Source organism: Vidua macroura, chromosome 31 (assembly GCF_024509145.1).
Source record: "Vidua macroura isolate BioBank_ID:100142 chromosome 31, ASM2450914v1, whole genome shotgun sequence".
NCBI classification, from domain to species: Eukaryota; Metazoa; Chordata; class Aves; order Passeriformes; family Viduidae; genus Vidua; species Vidua macroura.
In genome coordinates, this window is record NC_071601.1 from 981,421 (window position 1) to 1,005,146 (window position 23,726).

Genomic DNA, 23,726 nt, shown 5'->3' on the forward strand with positions numbered 1-23,726 from the left:
AGGATGTGCTGGGAGGAAAATTCCCTGCTCAGACTCCGAGCCCTGGGTGATCCTTGTGGGGCTGGCTCTTGGGAAACAGCTCTTTCCAAGGAAGAACTCCGAATGGAATGCCCACCAGGCATCTTTATCCTTTATTTTCCAGAGCAGAGCTACATTTCAACCTCCCCAGGCACACTGGAAACAGGATTTTAGGCTATTTTCTTAGAGGGCTGGAATCACCCATAGCAGAAAATATATATTCAAACAATCATATTTTTTTTTTTTCTTTCCTATGACACCAGCTTTTAGTCAGGAATGTAATTGGGGAAACACACATTGCCCCCGGATGGAACCTTTTCTCTGCCTAATTTCACTGCCCCTATGCATATTCGTGGACTTAATTGTTTTATAAACTCCTAATTTGCAAGAACTGTGTCAGATAATTTGGACCTTGACCTCAAGCTTCCCGTTAAGCAAATATTAAATAATAATTAAATCAAGTACGACCTCCTTTGTGTTTTCAGTTGAGATTCTTTGTTGGCCGGGAGTGAGAGCTCTGGAGGCAGAAAGTGCTCTGATGCAGCCGAATATTAAGTTTCAAAACCAAACAAGAGAAAAATCTCAACCTCAAGGCATCCTTTAACAGAAATTACTTCACATTTTCCACCTCCAGTGATGTCTTTATACCACAGCGATGCTGCTCCAAACGTGGGGAATGCTGCTCCCTATTGGAGCGATCAAATACAACACTCAGCTCTCAGCCAGGAGACTTAAACATCTCCAAAATGAAAACCACAGCAGAATTCAGCTGGTGTGAAATGGGTCACACAAGTGATCATCCAAACCCTTGACACATGGGTGACAGCGCAATTACATTGATGTAAAAGAGATCTTAGTGGTACAATTCATGGCAATGGCTGCTACTGCCAGGAAGGGCACTTGGATCAGGGAATACAGGTAGAAGGATAAGGGAGGGATAAATTCTTTCATTTCAGGTCCAGATGACAGCAAAGAGTGGCCATTACAGAGAATGCCTGGGTGGCGGTGGCAGGGGAGGAGGAGACTTCCTACAACTCCCTCAAAGGAGGAAGAAATGGCCTTAAGTTGTGCCAGAGGAGGTTTATATTGGAAATGAGGGAAAATTTCTTCACTGAAAGGGTGATCAAATATTGGAACAGGCTGCCCAGGGCACTGCTGGAGCCTCCATCCCTGGAGAGATTTAAAAGCCATGTGGATGTGGCACTTGGGGACATGGGGCAGTGGTGGCCTTGGCAGTGCTGAGGGAATGGTTGGATTTGGAAGTTTTTTTCCAATCCGAGTGATTCTGTGAGGACGCTGGTGAGTGACCCACATGTGACCACTGAAAAGCAGATGAGGTGACACAGAGCTGGGGAAGGGGCTGGAGCACCAGGAGCAGCTTAGGGAGCTGGGAAAGGGGCTCAGCCTGGAGAAAAGGAGGCTCAGGGGGGACCTTCTGGCTCTGCACAACTCCTGACAGGAGGCGACAGCCAGGGGGGTCAAGCTCTGCTCCCAGGGAACAGGGACAGGAGGAGAGGGAACGCCCTCAAGCTGTGCCAGGGGAGGGTCAGGTTGGACATCAGGAAGAATTTCTTCCCTGCAAGGGTGGTCAGGCATTGGAGGGGCTGCCCAGGGAGGTTTGGAGTCCCCATCCCTGGAGGTGTCCAAGGAACGTCTGGACATGGTACTCAGTGCTCTGGTCTGGGTGACAAGGTGGGGATTGGTCACAGGTTGGTCTCAGTGATCTTGGAGGCCTTTTCCAACCTTAGTAATTCCATGATTTTCTGATCCTGTGTGACTCTATGATCACAGAAAGAGGACTCCTTATGGTTGATCTCCAAGGATTTCCTCCTGGAGAAAAGCGTTAAGTGAAACTTTTGAACAGGAAAATATCTCTCTGCCACAAGGTGAAGGTCTGGGCAGTATTTATTTGTTTTCACATCAGTCGAGCCTGATGAATGTGACCTGAAAGTGCAGAGAACTGGCAATAAAGTCTGGGGATAACAAATGCTGTGAGGATTCCTGGCAGTGGGATATGGCCTCAGAAAAGTATAAAAGGACCAGTTCAATACCCTTGTTTAAAGGAGGAAGTTGGGCATCCAGAGCAGCCAGTTTAATAGGACCTGATTATGAACTATTAAAAATAAACCACCAAGCTAATTATAAATTTAGAGATTTGCCAGGATAAAGCTCCACCGTACCAATGTAACTTTGCTGACAGACAGAAGGGGTCTTAGAGAGGAACAGACACAGATAAAATGTTTGTTTGTTTTGTCTATGAAAAAAAGACCAAAAAATATTTTAAAAACTGTCTTGCACGGTGTTCCCAAAGCAAACAGGGAACTGTAACATAAATCCAAAGGCACAGAGGCAAAGCAGTGGGAAAAGCTGAGCTGGGGAGCTGTAACCCAGCTGCCATCCAGACGGGAGGGTGGATGGAGAAAGAGCAGTGGGAAATCTGTCCTGATCCTCTCTGTGAGGAAAGGCTGAGGGAATTTGGCTTGCTCTGCCTGGAGAAGAGAAGCTTTGGGGTGACCTAATTGTGGGCTCCCAGTACCTGAAGGGAGTCCCCAGGAGAGCTGGAGAGGGGCTTGGGACAAGGGATGGAGGGACAGGACCCAGGGAATGGCTTCCACTGCCAGAGGGCAGGGATAGATGGGATATTGGGAGGGAATTCCTGGCTCTGAGGGTGGGGAGGCCCTGGCACAGGGTGCCCAGAGAAGCTGTGGCTGCCCCTGGATCCCTAGAAGTGTCCAAGACCAGTTTGGACAAGGCTTGGAGCAGCCTGGGATAGTGGAAGGTGTCCTTGACCAGCAGTGCCCAGAGGGCAAAGAAGGCCAAAGGGATCCAGGAGTTCACCAGGAGAGCGTTTCCAGCAGGTCAGGGAGTGATCCTGTCCCTCTGCTCAGCCCAGTGAGGCACATCTGGGGTGCTGTGTCCAGCTCTGGGCTCCTCAGGACAGGAGGGACACGGAGCCCCTGGGGCAGGCCCAGCAACAAGGATGATGGAGGGCCTGGAGCACCTCCCTGTCAAGGAGAGGCTGAGGGAGCTGGGGCTGTTCAGCCTCCAGAGGAGACACAGCTGAGAGGGGCCCTCAGCCCTGGGTGTCCCTGTGAGCAGGGAGGTCAGAGCAGGGCCCAGGCTCTGCTCCAGGACCCAGCAATGGCACCAGAGGAACGGGCAGGAACTGATCCCAGTGAGTTCCACCTGGACATGAGGAAGAAATTTCCTGTGCAGTGACCGAGCACTGAACAGAGACCAGAGAGGCTGTGGAGTCTCTCACTGGGGATATTCCAGGTCTGGACACAACCCTGTGCCCTGCTGGAGCAGGGAGGTGGCACCAGAGGAACTATTCCAACTTGACCCTGGTCCCTTCCATCCTGACCCATCCTGTGATTCTGGGCTCAATCCTCCCATTATCAACCTCACTCAAGGTATTGAGGACACCTGGGGCACTTCCAGGTGGCTCCAGCTGGGAAGGAGAAGGAGAAACACCAAATATCCACAATTCAGAAGAGCACAACAACATGGAAAGACACAAATACTGACACAGTAAAGGGTAAAAGACAGAATTGTCACGAACACAGAATATAAAACTTCTATCCCTCTATAAAAAGGGTATTACAGAACAAAATATTGCACTTAAAATGCAGGCAAGAGGGGAGCCAGAGGAAGCTGCCTGAAGAACTCAGTCATATTTTGGGTGCTGGTCTTCAAATAAAACAACTGAAGAGATGCTAAAAATCACAGAAAATATAAAAGATCAAGGGCTCAAAATGTAACTACAAAAAAAAAAAAAAAAAAAAAAAAAAAAAAAAAAAAAAAGCTTCCTATATAGAAGTGCTTTGATTCAGCAGCTCATCAGAGGGGTTGCTTCACTCCTCACTTCACTCCTCAAATACAATTTGCGGCAAAAAGGAAAAACTATTTTGTGTCCCCCTCCACCCCCATTTCACAGAAAGGCAGGAAGGGGATGTTTCTCAAGATGCCTCTGTGTATCTTCCCCCAGTTCCCTCTCACGATAGCGAGATTTGGGGAAATCCAGAGACATCCACACCCGAAATTCTCTGGAATATCCACCCTGCCCGTGCCCCTTATTTCCAACCACACACAGAGAGCACTGCTCATCTCCTTCCCCCTGCTCGGAAACAGCCGGCACACAACCGAGACGCGTTTTGAGACATTTATTAGAATTTTAGCAAATTTGCAAACTTTCTTTTCATTTCTTTAGTTTCACTTTGGTGGCCGCCGCGCTCGCCTGTTTTAAAACTTTTTTTTAATCAGGCGCTATTCTCGCCGCCCTTTTTATGAGCCGGAGGTCATGAAAGTCCCCTAGCAGGGAGGGAGGCCCCCAAGATGGCGATGCTGGCGGAGCGTGAGTGCCGATCCCGGCGGGAATGCCGCGGGAATGGGGACGAGCCGGTGTCCCGGGAGCTGCCTCAGACCCTCCCCACAGCCCTGCCTGAGGGGTCCGGGCTGCGCTGCCCCTCCCGATGGGTGCGGAGGGGTCCCAGGGCCGGATAAAGGAGTTGGGGGGTTCCAGAGTTAAGGAAAGGGGAGTGCAGGGACTGGGAGAGGTGGGATGAGGGGCCCCTCTGTCCAGGAAATTGGGTTCTCTGAGTCAGGGGAAGGGGGTCATGGGCCGGGAAAAGGGTTCAGGGGCTCCCGGTGAGCTGGGGAGCTGGGAAGGGCAGGAATGGGGGTCCGGAGGGGCCCAGTGTCTGGGAAGACGGGAGGTCTGAGAGCTGGAGACCCAGGCCGGGGCGGCAGAAGGGGCTCAGGAGGTCCCCGGTGTTGAAGAACGAGGGGATTCGGGTCCGAGAAAGGCCGGAATGGGAGTGTGGGGGTTCCTAGGGCCAAGGAAAAGGGGGGCTGGGAGACCTGGGCTGAGGCAGAGGAGGCGCTTCAGGGGTCCCGGGGGGTGAAAAACGGAGGATCTGGGGCCTGGCAAAGGCAGGAAGGGGCATCGGGGGGTCCCAGGATTAAGGAAAAGGTGGGGCCTGGAGGCTGGGAGGGCCAGGAAGGGGTTCCGGGGGGACACCGGTGCAGGGGGGCTCTTGGTGGGGTCTGTCGTGTCCCAGGCAGGGCAGGAGCGCTGGGAATGTCCCTTGGACACCTTTAGGGACAGCCGGTCCTGTCAGTGGCTCGGGGCCATCTCTGGCCGTGTGTTTGAGGGGAGACACCTCCAGCTCGGGGGTATGGGTGCTGGGGACACCCAGGGTGTGGGTGCTGGGGACACTGAGGGGATGTGGCAGAGCTGGGTGTGGGTGCTGGGGACACTGAGGGGACGTGGCAGAGCTGGGTGTGGGTGCTGGGGACACCCAGGGGATGTGGCAGGGCCGGGTGTGGGTGCTTGGGACACTGAGGGGACGTGGCAGAGCTGTGTTTTGGGTGCTGGGGACACTGAGGGGACGTGGCAGGGCCAGGTGTGGGTGCTGGGGACACTGAGGGGATGTGGCAGAGCTGTGTTTTGGGTGCTGGGGACACTGAGGGGACGTGGCAGGGCCAGGTGTGGGTGTTGGGGACACTGAGGGGATGTGGCAGAGCTGTGTTTTGGGTGCTGGGGACACTGAGGGGACATGGCAGGGCCAGGTGTGGGTGCTGGGGACACTGAGGGGATGTGGCAGAGCTGTGTTTTGGGTGCTGGGGACACTGAGGGGATGTGGCAGAGCTGTGTTTTGGGTGCTGGGGACACTGAGGGGATGTGGCAGGGCTGGGTTTTGGTGTTGGGGACACTGAGGGGACGTGGCAGGGCCGGGTGTGGGTGCTGGGGACACTGAGGGGACGTGGCAGAGCTGGGTGTGGGTGCTGGGGACGCTGAGGGGACGTGGCAGAGCTGTGTTTTGGGTGCTGGGGACACTGAGGGGACGTGGCAGGGCCAGGTTTTGGTGCTGGGGACACTGAGGGGATGTGGCAGAGCTGTGTTTTGGGTGCTGGGGACCCTGAGGGGACGTGGCAGGGCCAGGTGTGGGTGCTGGGGACACTGAGGGGATGTGGCAGAGCTGTGTTTTGGGTGCTGGGGACGCTGAGGGGACGTGGCAGGGCTGGGTTTTGGTGTTGGGGACACTGAGGGGATGTGGCAGGGCCGGGTGTGGGTGCTGGGGACACTGAGGGGACGTGGCAGAGCTGGGTGTGGGTGCTGGGGACACTGAGGGGATGTGGCAGAGCTGTGTTTTGGGTGCTGGGGACACTGAGGGGACGTGGCAGGGCCAGGTTTTGGTGCTGGGGACACTGAGGGGATGTGGCAGAGCTGTGTTTTGGGTGCTGGGGACCCTGAGGGGACGTGGCAGGGCCGGGTGTGGGTGCTGGGTTCGGTGCTTGGGTCATTTCTGGGGCAGTGCTGGAGCTGAGCTCAGCCTGTGCCAATCTCCCGCTTTTAGGGACTCTCCAGAGGAGGATTTGGAGGTGGGGAAGGCTCTGGAGGGACCGAATGAGCAGTGACCGAGGGCACTGGCTGTGTTCAGGAGGGGGCTGGGGTCGCGTGTTGGGGCTGCAGAAAGACGGGGCCGAGTGAAGAGTTTAAAAGATGGTTTATTGCAAAATCAGTCATGGAAGGGTGAGGCTGTGAGGTTGTGACATTCACACCCATCACATCAGAAGCCGCTACAATTCTAGTTGCAATGCCTTTTCTAAGGCATTTATTGTCCAGATTTCGGATTTCTTACTCAGTCAGCTGCTTCCACGAAGTTCACTGGCATCTTCATACTCAGTCGCTAATTGCTACATTTTACTTGATGTACCCCAATTTATCTTTTTCTATCCAGTCATGTAACTCTACATGAGTTACTGCTGATCTACTTCTTATCAACTCTATAACAAGTTCTATTGTTAAACTTGAGTTGTTTTCTACCATCTTGCTCAGCATATTTGTTCACTTATATGAGGCCTATGTCTACTTGCTTAAAAGATATTTCTGCTTAAACTACAAACCCTTATTCTTATTTCGTGTCTGTTTCACCACTCTATTCTAAAGCTTCAAGGCTTCTCCAGGGCCTTAAATCAAACTCTGTATCCATCTCTATCTCTGCATTTCCCACAGTCAGAGCTCATTGGGGCTGCTTCTCCTGAGGGACAGCTCCAATCTCTGCTCCCAGTGACAGGAGCCAGGGAACAGCTGGGGCTGTGCCAGGTTTGGGTTGGAGATCAGGGAAAGGTTCTTCCCCAGAGGGTGTCAGGCACTGGAACAGCTCCCCAGGGAATGGTGACATTCCCAAGGCTGCCAGAGCTCCAGGAATGTTTGGACAACGCTCTCAGGGATGCACAGGGTGGGATTTTTGGGGTCTCTGTGCAGGGCCAGGGGTTGGACTGAGTGATCCTGGTGGGTCCCTTCCAGCTCAGGATATTCCATAATTCTGTGAATTTTGTTTAAGCTTCCCTGATACTGGAAACAAAGAGCTTCAGTTTTGCCTCTGAGGGGATTGAGAAGTTGGGCTTCCCGTTTCTGACAGCACACCCTTGAGCCCAGGGTCTGGTGAATTTCTTTGCTGGGCTGCAGGAAATATGGACAATCCAAATAACAAATATGGTTTCCAGTAGGAAATAAAGGTCTGATTTTAGGGAAACAAATCTGCATTTACAAATGGAAATTTTTAGGTATTTTCGGTGTAAACTTTGGTTTATTTTTTTTTTTCAGAATTTATTAATTATTTTAATTTGACATGTCAATAATGGACTCATTTGGAGTGGAAGGCACCTTAAAGCTCATCCAATTCCACCCCCTGCCATGGGCAGGGACAACTTCCACTATCCCAGGCTGCTCCAAGCCCTTTTCAGCCTGGCCTTGGGCCCTCCCAGGGATCCAGGGGCAGCCACAGCTTCTCTGGGCACCCTGTGCCAGGGCCTCCCCACCCTCAGAGCCAGGAACTCCTTCCCAATATCCCATCTAACCCTGCCCTCTGGCAGTGGGAAGCCATTCCCTGTGTCCTGTCCCTCCATCCCCTGTCCCAAGTCTCTCTCCAGCTCTCCTGGAGTCCCTTTAGGCACTGGAAGGGGCTCTGAGGTCTCCCTGGATGCTTCTCTTCTCCAGGAGAACACCCTCAGCTCTCCCAGCCTGGCTCCAGAGCTTTGTCCTTCCTGTGCCCCCCAGATCATCTCTGGGCCCACAGGAGGGGTTTGAATGGGAAATTTCAGAAATTATAATTAAAAACATGCTCCAGGCATAGAATTCATCTTGGAAAAGGGATTAGTAATGGATCTTTTCCAGATTATGGAATATCTGAGTGAAGGAGTTGAGTTGTCCAGCCCTGGAAAAGCTGCCCAGGGCAGTGGAGGAGTCCCTGTCTCTGGAGGGATTTAAAATCCATGTGGATGTGACACTTGGGGACGTGGGTCAGTGGTGGCCTTGGCAGTGCTGGGGGATGGATGGACCCGGTGATCTTGGAGGTATTTTCCAACCTTGGTGATTCTGTGATTCCCTAAAGAAATGAGGATTTTCTCCACTGGATGGTGCTGCTCTCCCAGAGTTCCATCGCTGTCTGTGGCATCATTTTTGAAGAAGCCCAGAAAATTGGTGTTAAATTAGGAACTGAATCTTGTACCTGGTTTCCTCTCCCACTCTAAAGACATCAGTAAACAAATTTACATTTCTGGTAAATTATTAGCTAATTAGTGGATTTTGTTGTTTGTTTGGAAAGGGAGGATGATTTTATATTTTCTGTAAATGGCATGGAACTGTTCCCATCTTTCTTAAATACTTCTGTAAAGATGAAAGCAAGTTTGTTTGGGTTTTTTTCCTGCATCTAACTCACCCTTTTTAAAAATCAGAGTATGTTAACCTGGCAGAAACATGAAGATTAATCCCACAGTGTAGCTAAGGAGGTTGCAATACTTAGATTGAAAGTGCTGTGAAAGGGAATATCTCTTAATTTCAAGAAATAATTGTGTTTGATGCCCTTGTGCTTTGTTACCAACAGCTTCCTGGGAGCAAAACATCTCAGGGGCTTCTCCACAGGGAGAGATATTCAGGAAAAACCATAGAAATTCACTTTTGAAGCTGTGATAGAAAAAAAGGGCAGCTGCTCAGCTGGGGAACATAAGATCTGCTGGAGTCCTTGAACCAGAATCACAGAGGTTGGAAAAGATCTCCAAGACCACCAAGTCCAAGGATCCCCCAGCATTGCCAAGGCCACCACTGAGCCATGTCCCCAAGTGCCACATCCACAGGGCTTTGAAGTCCTTTCAGGGATGGGGACTCCACCACTGCCCTGGGCAGGCTCTTCCAGTGTCTGATCACCTTTTTCATGAAAAATTTTTTCCCTGATGTTCAATCTAAATCTCCCCTGGCACAACTTGAGGCCATTTCCTCTCCGCCTGTCCCTTTTCCCTTGGAAAAGATCCTGACCCCCCTGGCTTTCCCCTCCTGTCAGGGAGTTGTGCAGAGCCAGAAGGTCCCTCCTGAGCCTCCTTTTCTCCAGGCTGAGCCCTGTGGTTCTCCATGGGGCAGCAGGGAATCCCAGGTTATTTGGAAGTTTAAAATCACAGACTGCAGTGCTGGTTCTCCATCTTTTCTTGGCACCACAGGCAGGGCTTGGAGGAGTTGCTGCTCTGAGTTTCCTGGTGGGAATAATCACAGAATCTCAGGGTGGTTTGGGGTGGAAGGGACTTTAAAGTTCATCCCATTCCACCCCCTGCGATGGGCAGGGACACCTTCCACAATCCCAGGTGGCTCCAAGTCCCATCCAGCCTGGACTTGGATACTTGCAGGGATCCAGGGGCAGCCACAGCCTCTGAGGTTAATCAGTTGTTTCCTGTAGAGAAGTGAACCAGGCAAAGGTTGGATTCCCCTCACAGCCCTCAGGCCTTCAACCCACTGTAAAAACTGTTTAGGGACTGTTTGGAGCTTCAGAGTTTCGGAAGTGTGTTAAAAAAAGCTCCCACCTTGAATTCTGACAGTCTTAGTTCCTTAAAAATGAAACAAAACTGGGCAAAAAATGAGTCAAACATCCCTGTAATATTCAGTCCCTCTGGCCCACATCCCAAATCTTGTCTTTTAGGGAATGATGACTTCCTGATTACATTGAAAACACCTCATTGGATTTGGCTTCTCCCTGCCTTGTGTGGCCTTGGGTTAACCGGTCATTTTTGATCCAGCATTTCCCATGGTGTTTAATGAAGTTTGTGATCTTCCTGTCTCCCATTCTTTGTTTGTCTTGTTTATTTAGGTTCTCTTCCTGCCTGGGCTTAGGTGCACACTTCAAGTGACTGGTTAACCAGGCTGGCTGCTCTTCCTTGATTTCAAGGAAGCTGTTCCTGGTGGGAAAGGCAACATGTGGGTCTGGGAATCTTTAATTTCTTTAGGAATCCACATAGGACAAGGGAGCCTTGATTCTTCTTTGGATCTCTTTAACTTCTGCAATAATTTCTGGCATCTTTTCATTTCCCCTATAAACCATTTTTGAGAAATCCAAAAGCTGAAATCCCACAGTTTTCTATTCTGTCATTCCCTTTCTCTGATCACTTACATTGGATTTTTCATTTGGCTTTTGTTAGGAAGCCAGATATCAAAATCTGGGTTCTGGTTAAAGGGAAGCCTGGAGAATTGATTTTGTCCAGAGCTGGGAAAGCAGCATCCTAATCTCCTCCTCCATAGAGTCCATGTTGAAGCCAGATGTAAAACAAAATTGGAATAAATACAGAATTCACACCTAAATGGTAATCCTTAAAGCCTTCCCTGAACTGCAGCCCATCCTGAGGGACAGCAACTTCCATAGCAATCCTACTTTGGCATCTTCCCATTAATAATTAATATTTTCACTGGGCTTTTATTGTTGTTGTTGTGTTTTTTCATTTATTAAAATTAACCCCCAAAATATATTGAGTCTGGCATAAGTTCTGGGTTTTTTTGGTTTTTTTTTTGCAATGAAGAGGTTTGGTGAAGTGATTCAATACCAAGAACTCTCTGGGAATGCCAGTAGAGCCTGTTTGAATTTTCCCTTCCTGCTGCAGCCCGGAGAAAGCAGAAGTGGTCCGTGGATCCACGGAACAGCGCTTGGAGCAACGATGACTCCAAATTTGGCCAGAAGATGCTGGAAAAGATGGGCTGGTCCAAAGGAAAGGTAGGATCTAAAGGAGAACTGTGTAGCTGAAGGGTCTAAAACTGCCAGGAGTCAGTTTTGATTTATTCTCTTAAGTGCACAGGGAATTTGAGCAGTGATAGATTTCTACACTTTGTTACAAAGTCTTGTTTGTGCCTCTCCTGCTTTCCAGTTTCTCTCCATTCTTTGACAATCTAAATTCCCAAGTGACAGCAGGAGCTGGAACATTTAATCAGGTTAAAGGTTTTAAGCTGCCTTTAAACCCTTAGTTCTCTTCTTGCTTTTGATACTCTTTAAAGCAACTCCAGGACCTGCTTCAGTCTTGCACCTGGCTTTAAGATTTTTTTTCCTGATCTGTTCATTGAACCCCCAAAATGCTGTGAGCCATGTCCCTTCCCAGCTCCAGCCAGGACCTGTGGGTGAGGGAACTGATTTCTGGCACTAATAAAAACCTCCAGGTCAGCACAGACATCTGCAAACTGCAGGTTTAATTGCACAGAGGTGCCTCAGCAAAGGCTGCACATCAGGGTGTTTAGTGACAAGAATCCCCACAAAACCCCCACTACTTTTAATTATTCTTCTAGATTTCCTCTTCCAGACTTTCCTTAAAAGGCATAAAATTAGGATCATTCTCAATTCTGTAAATGCCTTAAAGCTTATTTTTGGATTTAAACTGTTGCCTCAGTTGTCTCACAACATTTCCCATTCGAGATACTGGATCTTCTTGCCAACAGTTGTACAACAAGGATTTATGTCTCCATTTAATTACAAACTTGGACAAATGGAACTTTCCCTTGATCAAATTAAGGGGTAAAAGCCCATCTGGGCAGTGAAATTAGGCTGCTTAACACCAGTCCTGTGAATGGTTGTACTGGAATTGGGTCAGGGAAGGATGTGTGGCCAAGTGTCCTGCTTGCTTCCACACTTTTTGGTCAGCAGAAGTTTCAAGGCAAATTTTCCACCCCATTGACCAAATAAACTCTTTGTTTGTAACAGCAACAGCATTTTCCAGATAGGCCTCATCCCTTCAAATATTCCATATCTCAGGCTGTGTCTGCAGGGCTTCTCTCCACTGCAGCACCATTTAAATGTTTATTAATTGTAACACATTTGGCTGATGATCTGTGACAGATGAGGCAAAAAGCAGGTAAATACCAGGAACAAAGTTTTAAACCCAAAGCTTTGCCTTTTAATTTTTTAGCCTTGACCATACAGCTGAGAATGATAACCCTGAACCTGGATATTGCTTCATATTATACAATCCCAAAGTTGTTTGCTCCAATATTTTCATCCAGTTATGAGGTGGAAGGAGTTGTGAATGTCCTGCTGGCTCCAGTCTGCTTCTCCCCTGCCCCTCCCTGCTCTCCTTCCATATAAATTTGGTTTGGATTGTGCGTTCCATGTGGATCTGCCTCATTCCCATTACCCTTCCCAGAGACAGAGACATCTGTGGGGTGAGGCACCTTCTTCTTATGTAGAGTCTTGTTTGAAAACTGTAAACAATTTGGGCTTGCTTTGGAATGTCAGGTGGCTTCCTGATTAATCACCCAACTACTTAATGTTGTTGCTATTTTAGTATTTATAATGCTTTGCTGGAGGCTTAAGTAGCAAATTTAAAAAACTTTGTGTGCTGTGTGGTAATGCCTGTGAATGAATTCAGCTACAAGCAGGTAAACAAACAGGAAGTTGTGATTTCTTGCTGTATTTCCTTGTGAACTGTCTCACAGTCCAAAAGCTCTAATTGCTGTTGTGAAATCCTTACATTTTTACCCTCAAATCCTCCTTAGGGTCTCGGGGCTCAGGAGCAAGGAAATCCAGAACACATCAGGGTTAAGGTGAAAAACGACGTGCTGGGATTAGGAGCTACCATCAATCATGAGGTGAGCACTAGACCCAGGGCAGGGAATGGATCCTATTTCAGCAGAAGCACAATTATTTGAGTGGAATATTAGTGAAAACTGTAGTCACAGCTGGTGGTAGCATGTACCAAACAGGATTGTTTAGGATTTCCAAGACAGCCCTTTTAATTTAATTTCAGTTTGGGGTGGCTGTAGGAGCTGTGGTTGGTGTTACCACCTGTGGAGCTTCCCAGGGTCCCTCCCACGGACAAGGATTGGATAGATCCAATTCATTTACTTCTAAGAGTCTTAGTATCTGTTTTGCAAAACTTAATATCTGCTTTGTGTTAGTTCTGAAGACTTCTGCCTTGTATTCATGTGGGTGATATTTACAGGACAACTGGATTGCTCATCAGGATGACTTCAACCAGCTTCTGGCTGAGCTGAATAACTGCCATGGACAGGGTGAAACAGGTAGGTTCATGCTTGGCTCAATCAGATGCTGGAAGCTCAGCAGAGTTTCCATTCTGTGTCTTGAAAAAGTTCCTGAGGCCCAGTTTGTGATGCAAATAATATTTTGGATAAGGTTGAGACCTCCTTCCCCAAAATCACTGGGAGCCAAAGGATGTCTTGCCATCCATGAGCATGGATTAGTGGATCAGTTTCGCTCTCAGCACTCAAAGAAAGGCTTTTTCTTGTGGAAAGAAAACATAAAATGTTTAACCTGATGAAATGTTTATTTCATCCAGGATCACAATATCTGGGACACTTTCCCTGGGCTGTACCTAGAGGAACATTTCTTTCTTTATAAAGCACCCAAAATCTGTCTGAAGGCTCACAATAATCACTCAGCACTGCAATGCTTTGCCTTCCTTTTGCTGATGAACTGTCACACTTGGCTTCCATGCTCCAGTGGCTTCTTAAATACCTCCTTTTCCTGTCCTTGGAGAGCTGCTCTGTAGCTTTTGCCTCAGAGTTCTACATCTCTGCTTTGAGTGTGGCATAAAGTGATTTTTGTAGCCCTGGTGTTGAGCACACAAGTGGGGAAGCTTTCCCAAAAGGGCTATTTTTGAAGTCTTCTATTTTTGAAAAGCTTTTTACAAACTGACCTTGCTTTGTGAAAATGAAGTTAGGAAGTTGTGGTGTGAGCTTAGAGAAAGAATTGGTTTATGAAGTGATTTATCATTTCTCCTTTAGTTAAATGTAGTTTAAACTCTGGTTTTGTATCTGAACACCTCTCTGGAGTGTTGTTAAACCAAGGGCTCCTGTTTGGACACAGCCTGTCCTTGTGCTTCTGGGGCAGAATTGCCAGATTAGTGAATTTAGCAACTCTTCACTCATTCTTGACCTTTGAGCACTGAAGTTTTTCTAGGAGAGAAAATGCAGAAAGAAGAGGAGGAAAATCACTTAGCAAGGAAGTTTTCTAATCCTGGAGTGCTAGGATCAAATTTTTGAGCCTGATGCCTCAAAACACCTTTTTTAACTTGTTATGCAAGCTGTCCTTGTGAAATCATGAGGCCACCCAGGACTCGCTGCTGTCACTCAGCTCCTGGAGAGGTAGGAGATCATTTCATGGGGAAATTCCACAAGTTCCTGTCTCTCTTCAGAACTAAATCCTGCCCAAGTTGCAACTTGAGCCCTGGGAAGATCAGGGAGGTGTAAGTGGTGGGAAACCTGCAGACTGATGAGCAGAGAGCCGAAATGACTTGCCCAGGGCCACGGTGAGTCAGCAGAGGCAGGTTCAGGGAGCAAGGCTTGGCCCCAAGCTCTGCTCTCCTCCCCGGGTCACCTCATGCAAAGTGACCCTTGAGAACTCTTATTTCTCCCTGTTTCACTCAGTTCTTTTGGTCCTTTTAGGAGGTGGGACAAGTTTCAATCACTGAGAATAAATTTGGGTGCACCTTTGGAAATTCCAGGTCAGAGTCACATTTGGCGATTTACAGAAAGGCATCGCTCTGAAACTTGTTTTTTTGGCAATTGTTGAAGCTGGCAAAACTCATCCAGGAAAAAACTCTGCCTGCAGCTGTGCTGCAGGAGCAAATGTAACATTATTGGCCACCCTCCAGTTTCAAACTGCATTAAAAGTCAGCTGAAAAACTTCATTGTTCTTAAAGAACCGGTGCAGTTGCCAGAGCTGGATTGCAATTAGAGGTTGGAAAGGAAGGGCCCCATGGGGGTTGATGCCAACATTCAGATACCCTCAGTGTCTGTAACTTTAGCTGTCTTTTCCTTTTTTTTTTTTTTTTCCTAGCTGAGCACTGAGTGAGGGCAGGTTTAGATTAGATTAAATATTAGGAAGAAAGTCATCCGCTGGTGGTGAGGCCCTGGCACAGGTTGTCCAGAGAAGCTGTGGATCCCTGGAAGTGTCCACGGCCAGGTTGGATGGGGCTTGGGGCAACCTGGGATAATGGAAGGGAGTTGGGACTCCATGGTCTTTTCCCACCCAAACCATTCTATAATTCCCGGCTCTTTTGCTGGGATACTCAGTGATGGTGACTATCCCTTTCCATGGATAAAAAGTGGGAACAACACCCTGGCAGTTCTTTGGCACATCCACCTCGATCAGATTTGCTGCAGAAATGCCACTTTGGTGGCTTTATTGCCCCAACTAAATGTGCTTTTTAAATGCTTAATGTGCTTTTTTAATGTGCTTTTTAAACAGCACATTAATATTCCTGCAGCGCTTGCTCAGTTTGTCAGAGGATTTTCCAGTCCCTGGAAGACACGGGGATGTATTTCCCTGCCCACTGCAAGTGCCAGCACGTTCTGTAGTGAAATTCCTCCCTGCAGGCACGAGGCGGTGCTGCTGCCCCTTTCTCTGTCGGAATAACGAGGAGGAGGAAGGCTCTGTGGAAACCTTTTGCTGTGTAATGCTCCTTTTGCTACCAGGAGGTTGGAAACCAGGCTCAAAGTGCTGCATGTCTGTCAGGATATTTTAGTTGTGATCCTTACTTTCCCCACAGACCCTTTTTATTGAGGATTTTTTTGTTGTTGTTGTTTAAAACTGGGTTTGCTGGTCCTTTCTCTTCCCATTATTGTGGGAGTGAGAGAGTGGATCTCAGCCTGCTGGCCCTCAGCTCTCGCACTGCAGGCTGAGGATTTCAGTTTCAGCTCAGGGATTCATCAGGTGGCACTGCCTATCAAACAGGGAAGTGCTGTAATTCCAGTGCCAGAAAAGCTTGGGCAGCAGAGCTTTCCAGGGTGGGATCATATGAAAAAGGTGACTCAACTTGGCCCTTGGGGTATGAGGTGATTTCCCTACCCATCCCACAGGCAGGAAAAAAACACCTCACCATAGTAACCTTCTGTGGAGTTACAGAGCAGAGACTCCTGTGGTGCCTCTTTTCAGGACTAGTAAGGCAGTAATTAACTGTACAACAGGTTAGTTCTCTCTTTCTGGCAATGTTTTGTAAATTAACAGATTCTGTGACTGCAAAGAGAACATTTGTACCCCCAAAATAACCTGCCACAGCAGAGGAGCTGTGCTATTAAATAGTGAGTTTTAACTTCATGTGGCCTTAACCTGCTCACAGTCTCCCAAAGTACTGCTGAGTGACTCTGGGACTGAGCCAACCCCAGAAACCATTCCCAGAGGACTGTTTAGATGCAGTCCCTCTTCTGGAAGCCTGGAAAATGAGATAATAGGGATGTGACAATTTGTTCTAGCTGGCCTTAGGGACAGAAAAGCTTTGTCACCATTCAGTTTCCTTACACAGATGTATCAGCTTATGTCCAAATAAAGGTATTTTGTGTAGAGTTAGAAATGAAAATTCTGTTTGAGGGGGGTTCCCCCCTTTTTCTTTCTGCTCAATCAGTATTTTATTTCCTACTATTTCTTACATCTTTCTCAGACTCTGGTGCTGGAGATACTCTATGAAAAACAGCACTATTATTATTCTCTTACCATAGACACGAACTTCCCTTTGGCCTGGAGTACCTGTATCTGCCTTTTCAAATTACATTGGATTGGAGATGGGAAAGAAAGGGAATGGGGCAAAAAAAATCAAGCATTGACATATTTCAGACAAAATTTAGAGTGTTTTCTTCAGTAATACTTTATGATATGTTGTTGACTGGATTTTGCGAAAGTTAATTACACTGATGTTTGAATTTGGTGCTTAAGTGCCTCTAACAGAACTGGACCCTGTTTGCTTGGGGTTTGTTTTTTTTAGAGTCCTCAGTGAAAAAGCAGAAAAAGACATTCAGCCTTGAAGAAAAATCCAAATCTTCCAAGAAACGTGTCCATTATATGAAGTTTGCCAAAGGTAAGAGGAATTTTGTTGTTTCATAAGCCCTGGCCAAGATTAGAACAAACCCTGCTCAAGGTGATCTGTTGCCTTGTGGAGTCTAAATTTGGCAAGTAAAACCTGGGTTTAAAAACACCCCCTGCAGCTACTTGCTTAAAGCTCTAATGGGCTGTTCCTCTTTATTTTGGGCAATTTTGGGTGGCCTTAGGCTGCTGATGTTGGGAATAAAACAATTCCCTAGGGAATTGTTGAAGGAACTGAATAAAGGAGCAGCGAATATTCTGAGCGGTCAGGGCGTGGGCAGGGATGGGAGCAAAAGGCAAAGGTGAGATGGGAGTGACTTGGGCATCTGCGTGGCACTAACCCCTGCAATCCCCAGTAACCCCTGCTCAGAGATCATGTGGATGAGATCAGGGATCAGATCAAACCTGCATGAAGGAAGAGGAAAGCCCACTTATATTGACCAGGTGCTTTATGGGATAAATTAGGGCAGCCAGAAAACTGTCAAGAATTTGTAGAGTTTAGTAATTTCTTTCTTTCTTAAGAGTGATGACATTATTTCAGTCAGCTTAGGTTCTGTCCCTTGACAGTTGTTCAGTCCTTTCCCTTTTGCTCTGTTCCCCTTTCACACGGTGTGTGCCCGTTTCAGGGCATGGATAGGATCAGTTTCCACTAATGGCTGATTTATTAAACTGAAAGCTCTGTGTAATGTTTTCTGACAGCAAATGCCTCTGCTAAAACAGAGCTAATTGATATCTGAATGGAGGCCAGATTTTCATATCAGGGTTTGGGATTTTTTGGTGAAATAATTAGACCTTGAAGTCCAAGCTGTTAACATGAGCCTGCCACTTTATGACATTAAGCAAGTAAATTGGTTCAGGGCTTGCAAGTACAGAGGCCATGGCCTTTTTGAGCAAAGAGGATTTATTTTGATTTGGATTTAACCTTTTACTAAATATAGAGGAAAAAAGAAGTGTCTTTTGAGCATGTAAAATACAGCTCAAAGCTTTTATATTCACAATATCGCTGATGTGTTTGGTCTCGTTTCCACAAGGCAGCCCCTCATTTGCTTGTACCCTCTGTGGCCTGACACAGGGAAATTGTCCTTTTTCAGGGAAAGAGGAAAACTTATTTGAGAAAGGCTTGTGTTGTCGTGGCCCTTGTTGTTGAAGTCCAGTCCTGCTTCCTTTCAGACTAAACAAGACAAGCTCACACAAAAGCGGGAGAAGGGAACAGCGACGGCACCAAACTCAGCTTCCGCTCCTGGGGCTGGTTTGGAGCCTCTCTGCTGGAGGAACAGCCACCCCTGGATCTGGGAAATACACCCCAAGCTCAGATTAAAACACTGATTTCAGCTGCTTTTCTAGTAGCTGCTCCCCAGTGATGCTATAGGAGATTGGGGCTGTCAGCTGAGCTGATTTTCTGTTAGAGAAAAAATAGGGGATATGTCCAGAGGGAGGCATGGAAAGGAAGCGTAGCCTGAAAACGGGAGCAGGAGAATTTTAGGTGTCACATTCCAAGTCTTGGCCAAGAGAAAGCTGAGAACAGTCCGTCTCTTCCAGCTTTCTTGGACAAAGCCATTTTGAGGCAGTGAGGCAACAGGAAGCTGGGGAACACTTACTCCTCTAGGCTGATGCGTCTCTTTACCCTCCAGGAACAGTTAAGGATCCCAGGAAAAAGAAGTCAGATTTGGGGATTTTTGTTTTGTTTTGGGTTTTTTTGGCCATTACAAGATTCAATTTGAGGTCACTGATTTTCAGGTGATTGAGACCCCCGCAAAGTCTTAACAAGTTGACCTGTCTGGGTTAATTTTGTTTCTTTAACTTTTGCTGACTTTTTCCAAAACAATTTTCTGACAGAGGCAGTGGACAACTCAGCAACTCCTGCACTGTGGAATTGGCTAAACTTTTGGCTGTATCTCTGAATATTACATCACACTCTCTGCTTCCCTCTCCTTGCTCATGTCTGATATCTGGCTCACCACACAACAATCAGATGGCAATAATGGCCCTCCTGGAAATCTTTGCTTCACCTTTAAATGGTTTTGAGTTGGACTAACCCAGTGTGTGGCAGAGGTGGAGGTTTTGCTTTTCAAGAGCAACATCAGAAATCGGAGAAAAGTCCCCACCGAGTAAAAATGGATTTTTTTTCATTGTGTGGAGGAGCTGTAACTCCCTAATTCTGTCAGAAATGGGGAATCCTTGTGAGAATCCAAAGATCCCAATGCACACACATTTCCTCTTGTGTACCTTCATTTAGTGGCCTTAGCATAAAACCACAGCATGGTTTGGGTTTGAAGAGACTTTACAGTTCATCTAATTCCAACCACCTGCCATGGCAGGGACACCTTCCACTATCCCAGGTTACTCTAAGCCCCATCCGACCTGGACTTCCTGATTTTTGTTTATCTCCAAGAGGAATTTCTCTCTGTCTGTGGGTCACACTGTTACCAAAATGCATCCTCAGATGTGAAGGTTTTGGGGTTTTTCCCTCTCTTTACCCCTTCCAGGTAAGGATCTCTCATCCCGCACTGAACAGGACCTGTCCTGCATTTTTGGGAGAAGGCAGAAGAGTGCCAAGACCCAGGTAAACAAGAATCTTCTCCTTTCTCTTATTTCCTTATTATCCCTTATAACAAAATATCCAAATGTCTTCTGCCGATGTGTTTTTTTAAAACTACTTGAAGTGCTGTGCTTGAACTGTGAGGAAATAAGAGTAAATTTAATCCCTGTTTTTGTGGATTATCATGATGTAACTTCTTTGGAGATAGGGAACTCCAGTATTTTAATTTTTTGGTAGGAAATGTGCATCACAAAGAAGAATTTTGCTTGACCTGTAAGGTCAGAGGTTGGACTCGATGCTCTCAGAGGTCTTCTCCAACCTAAACGATTTTGTGAAAGATCCACAAATATAGAAAATAAAATTGGACATTCAGTAGCAACTGGGAAATCTCCACAATCTGGCCTTGTTTTCACAAAAATTGGGAAAGGCTGAGCAGCTGCAAAAGATTCAGAGGTGGCCTGAACAGCGATAAATAATTGATGAGAAGACCTTTCCCCTGACTTTGGGTAATGAGATCCAGGTTTGAACCCATTTTTATTTTATTTATGTGTTCATTAGCATTTTGCACTTGCACAGCACAGACCAACTCTGTCAGTGGATAAAATAACTGTGACATGACCAACATATCCAGATATGGAAAAAATAACATCTGGAAAAGCACAAATGAATGTATTGCCTTGTTGGTCCCAAGTTCTTGGAAATCTCTGGTTTTAAGGAAAAGATGGGGCTTGAAATGGAGTGGAAATTTCTGGAATACGCTGTACTGTGTGACAACTTGTTCCTTGTGCTCTTGGAAGTTGTGGAATTTCACTGCAGGTCACTGGGAGCTGAAATAAGGATTTGGGAACTTCCAGTCTGTGAGAGCTGTTGGAGCTCTCTTATCCTGTGGGTGAACTTGTACCAGGGAGCCCTGTTGGTTCCGATCACCTAAATATGCCCTGGATCTTCTCCTTGGCTCCCTTGCTGTCAGATTAATGGGAAGCAGGACAAACTGGGATTTAAAGCAGCTCAGCATTGCTGGGGTTGAGACAGCAGATTTTGCCCACTCATGAGTTGTCTCAAGTAGTTGGTATTGTTTTCTCTCTATGTTCTACATCTTTTGAAATTCAGAGTTGGAAAGTTGCTTCTTCTGGGACTTTTTCCTGCAGAACATTTGCTCTTTTGTGGATAAACACTGCTAATCACATGGATTTTATGAAGGGTGTCTAAGTTTGTGCATGTTTTTGCCAGTCCATTGACAGATGCAGTGGCTGGCTGATGGCTACTGTGCAGATTTCCTGAAATGGTTCAAACTTCTGGCAGAAAAGTCACAGCCTGTTCCCTCCTAAGCATCCAAATTTCCTCATGCAAATCCAGGCAGGAGGGAACAGAATTTGGAGCTGCATTGTTGTCTTCTGGCTGCTGCTGAGCAGCCATAGGGGGAGGAAGCCAGAGGCAGCACAATTGCTTCCCCCAGCTCCCCCTTCTCCTTCTCTTCATGGATCAGAGATCTGTGGAGTTTGCACAGAACAGAAGTGCATTGCTCAGGCCCTCCAGCTCTGAGCAGTTTCATTGCACTGCACCCATGAACTCTTATGATCCCTTTCCATCTTGTTCTGGAGCCTGGTCCTTAAGGTGGCACAAAGGGAAGTGCCCTGTGAGGCTTTGCAGGAATTCTCTGTGTTTGCCTTCTGGTTTGAAATCCCTGAGCTCTGGGAATTTCCCTGCTTTGGCACAGAGCTCTCTGCAGGAGCAGGAAGGTGCTGCCATTCTCCTGGAACTGAGTTGTTCCTACGTGGAGATGAGGTAGGAAGGGCCCTGGTGCCCAGCAGAGCCCTGGGTTTGCCTGCAGGTTGTGGTAGGCTCCAGTTCCCCTCAGATTTCAGCTCCTACAACCCTGGGCTGCTTTCCCTGGTGACAGGATAAGGACTTCCATACTTCCACAGGATCCAGAACTGTTCCTGTCCATGAATCTGATTACAGGTTCCCGGCTGTGGTTGCAATGGAGATGATACATGGAAGTATCCCTGTTGATCCTGGAAAAGCTGGAGCAGTGGCCACAGGAATCTCATGGATTTAAAAAGACCAAGTGCTGGTGGTGCATCTGGATCAGGGCAACCCCTGGGATCAATCCAGGCTGAGGATGAAGGGGTGGAGCAGACCTGGGAGAAGGACTTGGGGGTGATAGTGGGTGAGAGCTGGACATGGCTCAGCCCAGAAACCCCTGGAGCTGTTGGAGCAAGTGCAGAGGAGGCACCAGGATGATCAGAGGGATGGAGCAGCTCTGCTGTGAGGAAAGGCTGAGAGGATTGGGATTGTTCAGCCTGGAGAAGAGAAGCTTTGGGGTGACCTCATTGTGACCTGAAAAGAGCTACAAGAAAGATGGAGAGAGACCATTTACAAGGACCTGCAGGGACAGGACGCAGGACAGGCTTCAAACTTACAAAAGACAGAGTTAGATGGGATACTGGGGAGAAATTCTTCCCTGTGAGGGTGGTGAGGCCTTGGCACAGGTTGCTCAGAGAAGCTGTGGCTGCCCCTGGATCCCTGGAAGTGACCAAAGCCAGATTGGATGGGGCTTGGAGCAACCTGGGGTAGTGGAAGGTGTCCCTGCCCATGGCAAAGGGTGGATCTGGATGGTCTCCAAGGTCCCTTCCAGCCCAAGCCATTCCATGCTTTTATAGCTTGAAGTCCTGTCTCTGAGGTTCTTTCTGAGGTACCATCTCCCTCTTGTGTTCTCAGAGATGCAGTTTGAGAAGCATTCAGCACACATTTGATGTGCACTGAATGACCCCAACAGAGCTACCGTTCCACTCTTGATATTTTGACAAAGATTATCAGCTTAATTCTTTTTTTCTTATTTCTATTTGTTTCAGTCTGGGATCAGAAAAACTTGGGTGTAATTTCATGGGGAGACGCAGGAACTGCTTTTCACAGAATTACAGAATTGCTGAGACTGGAGGAGATCTGGAGGTCTCCAGAGGAGTCACCTGCTCAGAGCAGAGTCACCTGTGGCAACTTTTTCAGGAGTTTGTCCGAAGTTTTGATTATCAGCCTTCCCTAATGCCTCCAGTTTAAGCCCATGACAAAATTTCAGTAGGTGGATAAAAGAGGTTACTTAAGGGGCAGAAAAGATCATAGAATCATGGAATTGTTAAGGCTGGAAAAGACCTTTACAATCCAAGTCTATTCACCAGTTAGCCATGTCTTCAGGTGCTATAGCCACGTGTTTCTTGAACGCTTCCAGGGATGGTGACTCTTCCACTCCCCTGAGCAGCCTGTTCCAGTGCTAGACAACCCTTTCCATGATGAAATTTTTCCTAAATCTAATCTAAACCTCCCCACTGTTGCACTAGGTCTGGCTGGTTGGCTGGTGTCACAACAAACTGCTTTTAGAGGTTAGGAAAAGAGAAGAAAAAAGCAAAACAGAGGGAATTCCATCTGTGCTTAATGCTCCAAGGGGAATTAGTGGAAGAACTCAAGGCTCAGTGATGGTCTCTGGACCAGCAGGATAATCCTGGCTCTTCTGAAGTGCTTGTCAAAAATCTGTCACCCCTGAACTGCTGCAGTGATAAACAGGGTCTCAGCAAATCAGATGTGTCACTGTTCCAGTCAGTCCTGTCCACTCTCTTCCAGTGTGGTCATTAGCAGTCATTCTATGATCTTGACTGTGCAAGTAGCCTTTGGCAGGAGATGCTCTCTTAATCTGAGCTCTCTGAACTGTGGGGCTGATCTCAGACTCTCTTTTTAAGTGTCTCAGTGGCCAAGGATTGGTCTGGTAATGGATCCTTTCTCTTGTTCCACACCAGCTTTGCAGCAGTAAGTGGGGAATGTTGAAACTTGGATTATCTACCTTATCAAAGGAAGAGGGAGTTGGCTAGAGGACTGTAAAGATTGCAAAAGAGGGGAATTGCAAAGGATGTGGAAGGAAATGCTGTTTGCCCCTGAGGGTCAAAAGGAGTTTCTCTAGAAGTAATAAAACTACAATGCTGTTGTTTTGATGGTTCTGGGATACATGTTACTAATCAGAGGCAATTGCAACCTCTAATTCTCCTAAATGTTCAACATAA

At 47.4% G+C, this 23,726-nt stretch overlaps 1 protein-coding gene across 2 annotated transcripts in view; it reads left to right on the forward strand.

The window, feature by feature from the left end:
• The first annotated feature begins 4,347 nt into the window (after positions 1 to 4,347).
• PINX1 (PIN2 (TERF1) interacting telomerase inhibitor 1) overlaps positions 4,348 to 23,726 on the forward strand; it is a 63,756-nt gene continuing 44,377 nt past the window's right edge. The window contains exons 1-6 of one of the 2 annotated variants that reach the window (XM_054001689.1): positions 4,348 to 4,372; positions 10,942 to 11,051; positions 12,818 to 12,910; positions 13,264 to 13,342; positions 17,041 to 17,133; positions 19,625 to 19,701. In XM_054001689.1, the coding sequence (XP_053857664.1) occupies positions 4,354 to 4,372; positions 10,942 to 11,051; positions 12,818 to 12,910; positions 13,264 to 13,342; positions 17,041 to 17,133; positions 19,625 to 19,701 (471 nt within the window). In that variant the 5' untranslated portion in view covers positions 4,348 to 4,353. Of the gene's footprint in view, positions 4,373 to 4,408; positions 4,495 to 10,941; positions 11,052 to 12,817; positions 12,911 to 13,263; positions 13,343 to 17,040; positions 17,134 to 19,624; positions 19,702 to 23,726 lie in introns of those variants that run through there. The other variant, XM_054001690.1, reaches the window with a different exon arrangement.